Source organism: Chelonia mydas, chromosome 13, assembly GCF_015237465.2.
Source record: "Chelonia mydas isolate rCheMyd1 chromosome 13, rCheMyd1.pri.v2, whole genome shotgun sequence".
Lineage (NCBI taxonomy): Eukaryota > Metazoa > Chordata > Testudines > Cheloniidae > Chelonia > Chelonia mydas.
Genome location: NC_051253.2, coordinates 11,191,771 through 11,205,525, shown reverse-complemented (window position 1 = coordinate 11,205,525; position 13,755 = coordinate 11,191,771). Strand labels below are relative to the sequence as shown.

General features: G+C 41.3%; 1 protein-coding gene across 1 annotated transcript in view; it reads right to left on the bottom strand.

Annotated features, from left to right (window-relative positions):
- The window catches only part of LOC102933947 (piezo-type mechanosensitive ion channel component 2), a 63,096-nt gene that overhangs the window by 40,435 nt on the left and 8,906 nt on the right, over positions 1–13,755 (bottom strand). Inside the window, exons 9-19 of the mRNA XM_043527328.1 lie at positions 12,546–12,651; positions 11,680–11,861; positions 11,061–11,209; positions 8,360–8,533; positions 7,030–7,071; positions 6,388–6,420; positions 5,626–5,729; positions 5,065–5,117; positions 3,446–3,520; positions 1,846–1,989; positions 877–1,077 (exon numbers count right to left, since the gene is read on the bottom strand). Of these exons, the coding sequence (XP_043383263.1) occupies positions 877–1,077; positions 1,846–1,989; positions 3,446–3,520; positions 5,065–5,117; positions 5,626–5,729; positions 6,388–6,420; positions 7,030–7,071; positions 8,360–8,533; positions 11,061–11,209; positions 11,680–11,861; positions 12,546–12,651 (1,263 nt within the window). The remainder of the gene's footprint in view (positions 1–876; positions 1,078–1,845; positions 1,990–3,445; positions 3,521–5,064; positions 5,118–5,625; positions 5,730–6,387; positions 6,421–7,029; positions 7,072–8,359; positions 8,534–11,060; positions 11,210–11,679; positions 11,862–12,545; positions 12,652–13,755) is intronic.

Sequence of the window (13,755 nt, the reverse complement as noted above, 5' to 3'; positions counted from 1 at the left end):
ACAAGGCGCTCATTCCAGAATAAGAGTCTCCACATGAGTGTTATACCCATGTAACTATAGTGGTTTAACGGTATTGGTAAGACTTTCCCATGTAGACAAGGCCGTAGTCAAAGTTGGTAGATTCAAGAAAGGAGAGTTGGTCACTAGGGAATAAGATACGAAGAGGAAAATTCTGCCTTTCCTTCCACAAGGGTGACTTCCCCTGAACCAATGCTATGAAGAGAAACACTGAGAGAAGCTCATGTAGTGAAGGGAATGACAAGGGCCAGGTTTTCAAAGAGGATGTACCCACAAAACAATGCATTTACCTCACGCTACAGTGAAAACCATCACCAGAAGGCAAAAAAAAAAAGGACCTGCTGACATGTTAAATTGTTTATAGCAGCAATAAAAACTTTCTGCTGAACTTCCCCCTCCTTATCCTCTGGGAGAGGGAGCGCAGCACTCCATCGGGGCACAGGAGCCCACTGCTGCCACCCTGAAATGGAGCATGATAAGCCCAAGAAGAGCAGGCCATAAATTGCAGGCAGCCTGGATTTTAAAGCTGCCCTCCCTAGACTGAATCCCTGACACTGTAATCTGCTCTCTGGTGTGGCAACCTGGGCAGGGGAGGCTTCAAACTGCAACCAGCTCCAACCAGGGAGGTGAATCAAGCCCTAAGAGCTCTGCATCTGTGCAAATCTGATCTCACTGGTAATTGCTGCCCATATCTGCATGGGAACAAATTTTCTAGGGGGAGTCAATGGAGTTGTGCTTGTTTAAACCAGAAGGGAATTTAGATTCTCTGTGTGTTTTCCACAGGCTTCTTAATGCCTCAGTGAGCTATTGCTGGGGACCAAGTCCAAAGAGGATTGTTCTCCCCTGATATTTGCTCACCTCTAGTCCAAACTTGTAGAAACTATAGTTGATAAAGTATTTGATGCAGCTGAGTAACCCATCATCCAGGTGCTCTCGGGTGATGGTATCAAAAATGATCCCCGTAACGGGTGGTGTCAGCTGGTTTTGAGTCCGGTAGAACAGCTGGTGGTGATGCACAGTCACTTCTAATACCATTAATGCCAAGATGGTGAGATGGTTCTGCAAGGGCAGAATGAAATGGCCCAGATGTTAATGGCATCCTAAATGCGATATTGAGCAACCCACACTGAGAAAGGCAAACGGCAGGACAAATGGAGCTTACAACTAAGCTGCTGTTCTGAGCTGTGTCTTGTCCATTACATTGGATGCCAGGGGCTCTGCTTTTGCTCTGTTCTGTGAAGTGCCAGGTACATTTACAGCACTATAAAAATGTCTCATGAGAATAAGTGCTATGAGAAATGAATGATAAATGCTTCTTCTCTCCTGGAACATTGCAACATGCTGTCTTCGGAAAGAGTCTCCGATGGACTTCTCTCCCATAATACTGGAGTAGTAGCTAAGCTGGATACAGACCAGTGGCAATTTCAAGGGATAAGCTGTTCCTTGAGACAAACAATAATGACTCTTGAAGGTATGAAGAACATTTACTGGTGTCTCATCAGCTGCTGAAGCAGAATGAGAAGACAACCAAGTACAGAAGAATGGCTGAGAAAACCACCTCCTTTTCTTTGGTAGATCTCCTCTCTCTTCCATTTATCCTATCACCTTTTTTTATCACATCTTCTCATTAAGATCTAACCAGAATTTATTTTAAAGAAATTGTCAGATTCCCATGTTGCTCCCTCTTCCTATTTCAAGCTCCTCTTTCTGCTTGTGCATGTCAAAGTCTGACATATCAGCAGGGGGTTTGTGCTGAGTGAAGCTGCTGATTACCCCAGTTACTCTATTTAGTAACAGTGACATCAGACAGCCCAATAAGAATCCTACCTTCAGGCAGGGTAAAACATTGTCACCGCACTTCCGTAACCCTCCACACCAATCGGCAGGATCAACAGGAGCAACGTACAACGCTGATTTCTGCAACAGCTCGTCCAGGCTGTCATGATAGTAGGTTCTGTTCTGGTACAGTCCCTATGGAATGAAGCATGTTTGTCTGAAATACACTCTCAGAAACTAACTCCTTCAATAATAGGGGTAAGCGCAAGTTCTAATAGCTCCCCTACTGTGTTTAAAGTTTTTTTAATTTATATCCAGTATGTAATGCACACAAATGGAACAGATGCCTTCTAATTTAGCTTTTGTGGTAGGCATGGATAACTTTCTATTCCAAACACTTCACCTAAGAGTGCTTGGTTTATTTCTTGCTTGGCAACACTTCTATGTGCATAGCTATCATTTATACATCTTTTAATTTTATAAGCCTACTGACAATTCACTTCTTTGTGCCCAGTAAGTAACATGAGAGAGAAGTGATTGAGTAAAGGAAATTAAGTTCCTTAGTGTACTTTGACCTACTACTGAAACAGGGTATGTTTAGTATGCAGCAGGTTCCACATGCACCATCTGTGCATGGCACATTGCAGCACAGTAAATTTACATCCCAGCTTGTTACACATGAAATATTTGTGTAGACATGCCCTCAGTCAGGACTCATGAATCCTGGGTCTGCTGCTTGCTGTGTGACCATGAGCAAGTAACTTCTTTTTGTCTCAATTTGACATCACTTTGAAGCTCAGATACAAATCAGGTAGCTATCCATCCTGCTTAATATTTGAGACTCTAATTCTTTTGCCAACACAAAAATTTAACCCACCAATTTTGCAGATGTGAAAACTGTAGGTATGAATTGTGCCCACAAAAGGAAGGTCTCCATTTATCTTCAATAGCCCCGGTTCTTTACTATCTTTCAACAAGCAAGTTTCAAAACTTTCCATTCCCTTTCACATTGCACAGGTGTTTATCAAATGCAAACCTACAAAAACATCTCAGGAAAGCTTTGGCTGAGAGAACTGCATTCCCAGGTCTATGTTAAATCTTGTCTTGTAGTGGCATGGAAGTTGCACATTATTCAAAGATATTCTTGAACTTGAAGGACACTGCTTGCTGGCTGGTCACAGATCTTTGCTGAGTGCGATGTACTAAGAACCCCATCCCCTACCAAGGCTTCAGAACCTGAACTCTAGTCTGAGATGCAACATCAAAGCACCGTCTATACAGCTAATTTTAGAGGGCCAGAGTGAGCCTCGCTGGTCAGAGTCTGTCGATCCAGGCTGGGAGGTTCGCTTTAGCTCACTCAAAATGCTACGCTAGATATATCCCGAGTGGTTGCAGAATCAGGACCCGAGTTCTTTAGAATGCTCACCTGCATACAGTTTGAGGAGTAGTCATGCGGCCTGACGAATTTCAACTGGTACATCATTTTACAGATAACCATCACACAGGACCAAACTGTGCAGATCTTTGATGCATGAGGGCGGAGCTTGGGATAGGGAAGAGCAAACACCCAAAGGATGAAGAAAGGGTAATTCATCAAAGATACCTAAAATCATTGCAGGAAAAAAATCAGAGCTGTTTCACTGTAACTTACCTCTTTGCTGGTGTGTTTGTGGGTTGAGGCATTCAGCTTGTGGTATTTGCAACACAACACGGAATAACAGATATACTATTAGATAAAGCAAAAGACTATTTGAGGAAAAAATATGCCCTGATGGTTTGGGATGGCAAGTAATACTGCTGGGCAGAAAGGTCCTTTCCTGATGTTTAGAAAATCTTGTCTTATGTAAATGTAGTAAGTGATATGTTTTCATTTACATTTTTCTCTTACTGATATTTAAGGATGACTTTTGATCTTGCAAGGGACTAAGTGACATTTAGGTCACTGTTATGTAGTTTCCTAGCTCTGTAAAATTTGATGTCTACAGTTTGCACAGATTCATGAAAAACATTTATGAAAACCTGGATCTTAACAGAAACAAACAGGAACAATTTTGGGTTCTGGTGAAGCCCTGTCTAACTAGGTATTTGCACATGCATTTAATTATGAAATCTTGGGTCTGACTTACATAAGCCACCTGAGTCTCAACTAAGGTTTATTCTGATGGCTGCAGGGAGGAAAGGAAAGTTTGCTTAGCAAACCGAGAAGAAAACCAAGTAGGCTCTATTATGGCATATCACATCATGATAAAAATTCTAAAACAAGTCAGATGGTGCCCCACATCTAGGCAAAATAGCAGTCCCTGTGCTCTCCTGAATTCAAATAAACTTAACTGAAGGGGCAGGGAAGAATAGGGTCGAAGTGAGGCCATGGCTCTGTCATCCACCACAGAAGTTAGCAGAGCTGTTCATCATCAGATGAGAGTTCGTGCTACACCTTCTTTAAGGGTGGCATGCTGGCTGCACTCCCCAGGAGACCTTGGAGGCAGTGTGTAAGCTGGCGCATTAAAGGCACAGTGAAGCCTTGTAGCAGGTTGGCAGACTCTAGAACTCTACATATAAATGAACCCTTTATGAAGGTGCATTGGAATTTATAGCAGAGAAGTACCAGCACGTCGATTCAGTCAGGTCCAACTAGAATATATAAAAGTGTTTAGAGCCTTTCAAGAAGCAGAGGAAACTAGGGAATGGGGGAGAGGTGTTGGATGGAAAACCCTAAACAGCCAGCTTGCAGAGATCATTTAGATTGCGGTTTGTTTGGTTGCTTGACTTAACAATAAAGCCAAACTCCAGGAAGCTGCTCAGGTTGGACAACATGCAGCATGTGTAGACCTCATTAGAAGCGGGAACAAACCCCCACTAATATACATTTCTATGTACTTAGAGGATTACAGTTACTGGCCTAAAACACAAACATAACTGGCCATGGCTGCTGATTTGGAGGAGATCTGAGTCTCTTGTAGCACCAGGAAAGGTGTTTGCAGAAAACAAATTATATTTTCAGGATCTTCATACTATTCACCGACCTCCTGGATCGTGATCCAGATGACCCAAGTGGAGACAATTTTAAGGATGTGCAGCTCTAGGACTCTCCAGGCTAACACCTGAGTTTTATGAAACTTTTCCAAAAGCTGCAGGAGAACAGAAGCCAACTTGTCGATCACCAGGCTCCATTTATTAGGCCCTCCCACTAAGAAAAGAAAAGTGCTGGGTTAGTGCTTTAAAATAACTTTTAAAGATGATTTTGGAGACAGAGCAATAGAAATCCTTTACTATTTTTACTGCTTGGTCAAATGATTTGTCAGCTATATCTTCATACTCCACATCTGAGTAAGGAAGGAAGAATTCAGGGGCGGCAGTATTGTGGTGGAGAAATATGGGATTAAACAGGTCAACAATAGCTCATACATGGAGAGCTATTCCTTCCTCTGGATTTGGTGACTATTTTGTATTGGCGCAATTAAGCTTTAAGAAATAAGCTGTGAATTCCACTGTACCACAGTTCCTGCTAGAGCAAAGTCAGGTTAGGAATAAAGAACAAAGCAAAATTGTATTTGGGGCCTAGATCCAAAAAAACTGTGTATCCACCATGCTTTATATCTCCATACTCACTAATCATTATTGCTTCCTATCACCTTTGTGTTTAGGGAGGACAAGGACTGCAAGTATGGTTAGCCCTTGGGCAGGAGTCCCACTGCCATACAACTACAATGCCTGAAGTCAACCCCTAGAATAAGAATACTCAAGTACTTGCCTATAAACTATATAGTATTGGCTTTGCTTCATGTAAAAAAAAAAAATCATTCAACCAATGCTGCAATATCATATCATCACCTGATTTCTCCTGCTGAGCCTCTCCCAGGGGTTCATCCATTGTTGTCTTCTCTATCTTGTCCAAGGTGGTTTGATTTTCACCATGCAGTTCATTGGCTGCCAGCCTGTTGGGAACACAAGAAAGTTGCTAATGCCAGACAACTTAGACATTGATCCCTTTACCTTGTGGTGTTAAAGAGAGTTAGACATATGCTGATATTACACAAATTGTGATCCATTTTTAATTGCCTGCAACTAAACTGAAAGGGAACAGAATACAAAGTTGAGGTATACACCTGTGATAGATGTATAATTTATGGGTGGGATTTTCAAATGAGCTCATGGTTTGCCTCGCTCTGCTCTGATTAAAATCAGTGGTAGAACTCCCACTGAATTTAACAGGAGCAGAACTGAACCAAAGCTGTCAAGTTTGAAAATCCCACCCTATTATGTTTGTAAATAATACTACTGTGTTGTGAGCCTGGGGTCTAAACTAAAGCAAACAAATCTCATGTTAATCCATTTTTTAAAAAATCTGTCTCCACTATTTTCTTAGACATGCTATGACAGCGCTGCATATCGGGAACAAGTGTTCCCAATGTCAGATTTCTAAGTACAAACTATACTAGTTGGTTCTACTATAAATTCATGGAGAAGTAACACGAGTAAATCCATTTACTCTTAATCAGAGCTACACCTATGTGTCATCCAGGCATCAAGAGCAAAGTAGACTCCAATGAAGCATACAGAGAAATGCATTCCTCAGTGTCATTTCATTCTCACCTGTTTTGCAGTTTCCAAATACTTTCTTTAAGCCTGAAAATTAAAAGCAGGAAAAATATAACATCAGATATTGGATTTTATCTGTCTAGTTTTCTACAAGTACTAATATGAATCCCTTACAGATTTATGGAGCCTTTCATCCCAACAGGCCCACAGCAATTCACAAATTTATATATGGCCACATTCATACAGTATCCCTGGTTATTAATAGGAATCAAACCCAAAACCTTCAGCACCTACCACTCGAGCTATCAGTAAGCAGCTAACAGAAAGCAGCCAGTGATTATCCTTGCAGGGGAGAACCATTAGAGAGAGAATTCAACACACTAAACAAGTGTTTTGAACCTACACTTCACCAAGTACAGTGCATCCACCTTGAGTGAGGAAAGCAGCGAACTTGCACACAGAATACTGCCCTACAACACAGGAAAGAAGATGTTGGCCAGGACATGTATGGGAAGGTTATTGATGGCCTACTCCCTGTTCCTCCTTCCCCTCTCCATCAGTGACATATTTTACTATCCTTGCTGAGCTCCATTGCGTGTTGTCCTACGGCAGAATGAACGACAATCAAAATAACGGTGTTGGATATAGTTAAAAAGAAAATGTTTGGAAAAGGGTGAAGAAATTAAATGAACTCACATGTCAGCCAAGAGATACACCTGAGTTTCAGTTTTCTTTTTACTAGAGAGAAAATATAGCATAAAGTCAACATATGTTCTCTTTAGCACATGGCTGACAGGATGTGCCTCATCCTCCCACATTATCTTCTGCATCATAATGAGGTTCAGCGCTAGTGCCTTCCTTTCCAAAAATCCCTCCAAAAATAAGATGAGACCAATATTTCTGGCATTATACAGAGTTCAATTGTCAAAGCTGGGTTACTAAATCAGGGAATGCATTTGTGCTTCTGGGTGCTCAAACTAACACCTAGGCACCTAACACATGTTTCAAGGATCTTTTTTGCATTTATGGGAATCCTCATAGGCATGGGGCTCCATGCTGGCACCCAAATTTGAAAATTGGGCCCTTTCTCTGTTAGGAACATTTACCTATGTTGCAAGCTACGTGTGGCAATGGTTCAGTGTGAAACTCATCTTCAGTAGAGTAATGTGCTCAGTGTTGCTCCCATTGAAATCAATAACAAAACTAACCGGAATTTCAGTGGGAACAGGCTCTTTATAAATGTATCATATATATTGGCATATTTCTATTATCCCCATCCCCTCCATTCAGGGGGAAAAAACCACACAATATTTATTATCCAAAGAAAATCAACATGGAATATTTTAGGTATAATAGGAGTCATTACAATTCATTAAGGGAAAGTAACATATTAATGTATTTCCACAAATAATAAGATTTCCATGAAAATTCCTGCCAATATTTTGGAAAGTAAGGAAAGCTTATGTTGTTCTGTTCTTGTCTGACTCTTATTTTGAGGCAAATTTTCAAACAAGGTTTCCATACCAATGCACCCAGAAAGCCCCAGAATTTTGCATGGAAAGAGGAATTTTTGAATGCAAAAGTGGGGTTACAGTTCACGCCTCTTTATGGGCACAACCACTGTGCATGACTTTGAAAATTTGGCCTATTATGTTTAAAAGACCAAATTTCAAATAAGCGAGGCATAGTAATTGCACATGCATATATGTGACCAGTGTGTATGTGAAATCCCACAGCTGAGTAAGTGCAGGACAAATTATCACAACTAAGTATTTGTTTCTGGAGGTACCATTTTGTATGTGCAGCTGTAATAAATGCATGCACCGATTAGACTTGCTGTAATTGCCAGCCTAACTTATCTGTAAAGTGCCTTTGTTCCTCCATGTGCATCAGAAAACCAATATAAATTCTTGTAAATATATAAACTGTAAAGCACTTTCAAGTCTCATTTTCCAGCTGATAACGCTTCGGTAAGGACATGCTCACATGCTTGGCAGTTTACCAATGTGCAGATCTGGTCACATACCTGCCAAAAGTATATTCATGCTTGATGGGAATGTTACTCAGGTCAGTGATCTTCAGAAAATCCTCACTAAAGTAATGAAGCTGAAGGATGCAGGCCAGGAGAAAAGTGGAAGGAAGCAGAATCTTAGCAAACAGTTCTACCGTGTCATACTGTTCAAGACCCAGGTCTTTTAACCTGTCAGGTAAAAAGGAAAAAGCCTTTCACAAGTCAGCCTTATCAACTAAGGGACAAATTTCTAGTAAGGATACAGAAAAAGGTTACTCTAGAATATAGTGAGGTAGCTAGTTATATGGAGCTACTATATAATAGACTGATCTCAGTTTTAATGAGCATCAAGGAGATTCTTCATTGAGGCTTTCTGGATGCAGAGAGACCATATAGTTCTCTCTAGATCTCAAGATTCCAGAAGACTGATGGAGCCTTGTGCTACCAGTCATGGTCTCTCTAAATCCTGTCCTGGATTCTGAAGTCATGGCAGGGGCTATTCACTACACTTCATCTACAGAGATACACCCTTTTATTTTCAATGTTATCTTGAGTTCACATAAAGAACCCTGTTGTCTTTTTCGAGCACAGAATGTTATTCCCAAATTTCCTTCCTGCTGTCTCTCTCTTTCTCTAACCTCAGGAAAGATCCAAGTCCAACTTTGTGTGGGGGAATAAACTCCATTGATCTTAGAAAATCTTCCACTATGTGGCTACAATTACTGTGAAAACCCTCAAACTATTTAACTAAACAAAGTACAGAGTCTTTCCAGAAAAGCTGGCTACAATATTTTCAAGCTAACATCAGCAATAGTTCCCAAAAGAAAAAAAGATGAGTCCCTCAAGCAAGCCTGGGGTTTGTATTTCAGCAAGTCACCCACTGTGGTTTGTTTGGGTTATACCCTACATCCTCCTGCCTTAGCCACATCATTGAAAATACAGAAACCACCGGGAGCTGTTGTACGTTCCCATAAAGGAAATAGGGTAACACACCCTCACTGCACTATTAATCTCATAATAATGCTGTGAATTTATTGAGCTTTATCAAGGGAAGTGCTGAGGTACCCAGCTCACACTGAAATCAGAGGAGGCACTTAGCACCTTGTAGGACTGGACCCATACTAGTCCTTTCATCCATGCACCTCAGTGTGGCGACAATCATTAACTAATACAACGTAGCTCAAATTTACTGACATTCCAGGCACATACTTACTAACCTTAACAGGCTTTTAGGCACTGATCCAAAGCTTGCTGAAGTCAAAGGGAGTCTTTCCATAGGCTTTGGAATCAGGCTGTTGGGGATGGGCTGGGCTCACAGGATGTGATAAGGGAGGTTGTAATTTAATTGCGCTATAAAGGAGTGATGGGGTGGGAATTATGATTGAATGGTGATCAGTGTAACAGTGTGTATGAGCTCTTTAAAAACAGGTCTACTGGTCTGCAGGGCATGCTGGAAAAGAGGACCTGGTTTATAAACCCTTTTGTCCCTCATCCCAGAGAGGTTTTGAGAAGAGTGGTAGCTGCTGGTGGATTTCTCCAGGACAGACCTAGGAACTGAGCAAAGGTATCTGAGAAAGGTCTTGGGGCTGGGTAAAGATGAAAACCTTTGGCAAAGGAGTTTTTTAGGGCTTTGCCTAGAGTTTTCTTCTCCTGGGTGAAGTGACCAGAGTTGTGTCTTCCTGCTGAGGAGGGGGGAGGGGAAGGAAGGAAGCCCCACATTCCCCACTTCAGCAGAGGGAGCCTGTGATCAAGTAGCCAAGGATCCACCCAGGGACTGTGTATTTTGGGCCTTCTTTTCTTTGTTTATGGGTTTTTTACATCAGCCTCTAGGGTGGAAATGCTTGGGTGAAGAAACCCAATGAGGAGGCAGTGTGTATAGTGAATTCTTGTGGTCAGGCTGCCCAGTTGTTTACTTGGGACTTTGGATATCCTGCAAGGGGTGGCCTTGTAAGTTTGGCTAAAGGGCTAAAATGTCCACACCCATCGGGTACTGATCCTGAAGGGAATCTAAGGCAGCAGCTATACCTGATGATGGAGAGATAAGAACCAGCTACTATTAGCAATGGATTTTAGTGGCTTCATGTAACTGTTGGGGTGGGGGACACATAGTGTGTCGGGTGATCCAAGAGCCAGATACTGATATCTTTACTCATGCTGTGTGACTCACACTTACTTTGAGTTCCACTGAAATCAGTAGCTATCCTTATGGAGTCGGGGGCATTTGGAGTAAGGGTACCTGAATAACCAGTCTACACTGTGAAAATGATTCCTTCAGCCTTGAAAAATTCCTCCTCTCATCTTACCTGGGGTGAATAATTTTTGGATGGGCCAATAAATGTTCATTTATTCCCCATCATGGTCATCGTCATGCTTAATGCAGGTGAGCAGATTCTGAGGCAGATCCTCACTGGCAAAGTTTCATTAATGTCAATAGCACTATTTGTGGTATAGGGCACTATTCAGGGTGAGTGAGCATATCACAGTCTGGTCTATAATCTCTGTGTTGTCTATTAGACTGTAAGGTCTTTGGGGTAGGGACTGTTGCTTGATATGTTTGTATACTATCTAGCACAGTAGGCCCTAATCTAGGGTTGATGCCTCAAAGTGCTACCATAATACATATAAATAATATAGATTCCTAGATAAAATGAGTGAAATAGGATTTCCAGGAGGATAATTTTGTTTCATTTCTTTAAAATATAATTTGAGTCCTTACCCCTCCTCTGACAGTCCCAAAGTCAGGAGCAAGAACCCAGAAATGGTTTTGAATTGGTAGGCGTACACAACAATGAGGACCACCATTGAATAAGAGACAACAGTGAGCCAAAAATACTTCAGAATTCGTCTCCACCACTCATAGTGAACCTGAAACCAAATGCATTTCAGGTTAGATGAACCTCAGTTTAAGTAAACTGAAGACAGCCCGCTGACAGCATCTAGGTCAAATCCCCTCTCCTATCCAAAATGCTAAACTGAGAACTCCTATTGATGAGTCTGGAACATTTGACAAAGTGTGTGTGTGTCTCAAAGGTTTCCCAACAAAATGAGCAGCTTGGATATCTATTCTATTTGAGACAGTCATTTCAATTCAAATTGAATGGTAGCCATAGCAAATGAGAAGCTTCATAGACTAAGGACAAAATATAGGCCAGTAGCTATATCAAGATAATCATACTGTAGGCAAAGCAGGATACAAAAGGGCAAATCCATAGCTGGTGCAAATTGTCATAGCTGCATTGAAGTCAATTGAGCTATGACAATTTACACCAGCTGTGGATCTGCCCTGCAGGAAACAAAGTGGAGAGTGTGAGAACTTTAAATTCCAGTTTGCTTACCTGATATAAAGCTACACAGAACAGAAAGAGCATAATGTACAGAATTTTGTAGACCACTACTTTGCCATTGAAACTGACAATGAAAAACATGGCAGCGCAGAAATAGATCCAGTATTTAACCAGCATTCCTTTAATCAGAGAGCCAAATATTTCCAGCAGAGGATTGTGCGGGATTTCCCTTTCTGTAAAAAGAGCAATGCAAATCTGTCAGGTGTGACACTAGGATGTGCTTGGTTACTGTAACATTCTAATACCTTTATTAACATTCTACATTCCTAGGCTAGCAAATATCGATCCTAATGTGTTTAATGTCCCACGTTAAACTATGTCACAGACTTAGATTGCAACTGTGTCATATACTTAGATTTTTGGGGCAGGGACCAACTTTTTTGTTCTGTGTTTGTACAGCACCTCACACAGTGGGGTTCTGGCCCAGGACTGGGGCTAAAGTAAGCAAAGATGCTAAAGTAAGACAAATAAATAATATAGCAATATAATGTATTGCTAATATAGTAATAATATTGCAATGGCTTCCTGGGCTTGTTAAATGACCTAATACATCAAGAGATTTGGCATCTTCTATATGGAATCATAGACTATCAGGGTTGGAAGAGACCTCAGGAGGTCATCTAGTCCAACCCCCTGCTCAAAGCAGGACCAATCCCCAATTTTTGCCCTAGATCCCTAAATGGCCTCCTCAAGGATTGAACTCATAACCCTGGGTTTAGCAGGCCAATGCTCAAACCACTGAGCTATCCCCCCCCCGCAATGGTGACTCATAGGAACAACGGTGATGGGGAGCTAGAATCACAACAGTCAGATGGAGTATCAGGGTGGTCCGATGATATAGTGTTACATTTTCTTACCATTCGCATCCACTGTCACTTCTGTGAGAGTTTCTTCCTTCTCCTCCATATGTCTTTTGATCATATGCTGCCTTAGCAATAGCCAGAACATGAATGCATAAAAGATCTGCAATGAAACCACATTTTTGCCTTACTTTTTAATGGAAAGAACCCACATAGAAATGCAAATAACTCCTCTCCCTAGGAATATAGATTCCTAATTCTCTGTCCCAATGAAGTGGAAAAATTAGTAGCACAGTGAGAAAAAGAAAAAGCTGGTCTAGTGCTTAGATTTTACATATGTTTAAATTATAACTAAGGAGCAGAGTCTAGGTTGCAAGGTCTTAGGGGTCGCACCTATCTTTTATTATGTGTTTGTATAGCACCTAGCACAGTGGGGTTGATCCCAGGCACCACTGCAGGACAAACTGAGAACAATCATTTGCAAACCAACTTTTTTAGTGATAACATTGTTGCTTTATTTGTTGCCAACTTAATGAGTTTGGCTTAGGCATAAGGCAAAATGTGGCTTCTGTGACACCATCCCAAATGTTCTTCCTCCCCAACTCTGGTATAAAAACTACACAAGTCCTGAGGTGAAGTATATAAAGAGAAAATAAAACCTCCCTGTGAGGATTTATTAATTCATAGGGATTCTGGTTCACCTTCATTTTCTCTTACACATACTTGATCTTAACTATTTGCCACCACTTCTTGCCTCCACTTCTTGGCCTCTCTTACAAAGTCCATTTTTAACCAACTGAGTATTAACCAATCTCCACAGGCTAGAGATGAGCCTGGATCAAACCCCTGAACTCTGGGAGAGTTTGGACCCAGATCTGAATTTTGCAGCTGGCCTCAATCTGTATAATGCACTGAGACCGAAACCCAAATCTGAACACCCTGAACCTTTCAGCAACTTCAGATATATATCTGGTTCCAAATTTTGTGGCTCAGACCCATCTCTTGGTAACCAGGCACACTGTGCTGAATCAAAGCCTCATAAAAGTCCAAGCAAATTAAGCCAACTTCATCAGGCCCTTTCTGCTTTCACTACCATTCTTTCAAAGAAATGAATTGGGTTTGATAAGTACATGATGACCACACTGTGTAAATCTCTTGTGACTATCTCTATCGAGTCTGTGAGTCTTTCTCATTTGGTCCCTGATCACGAGCTCAATTTTTTTCTCCCAAAATGGAGGCGCAACTTATAAATATGTATTTTCTTGGT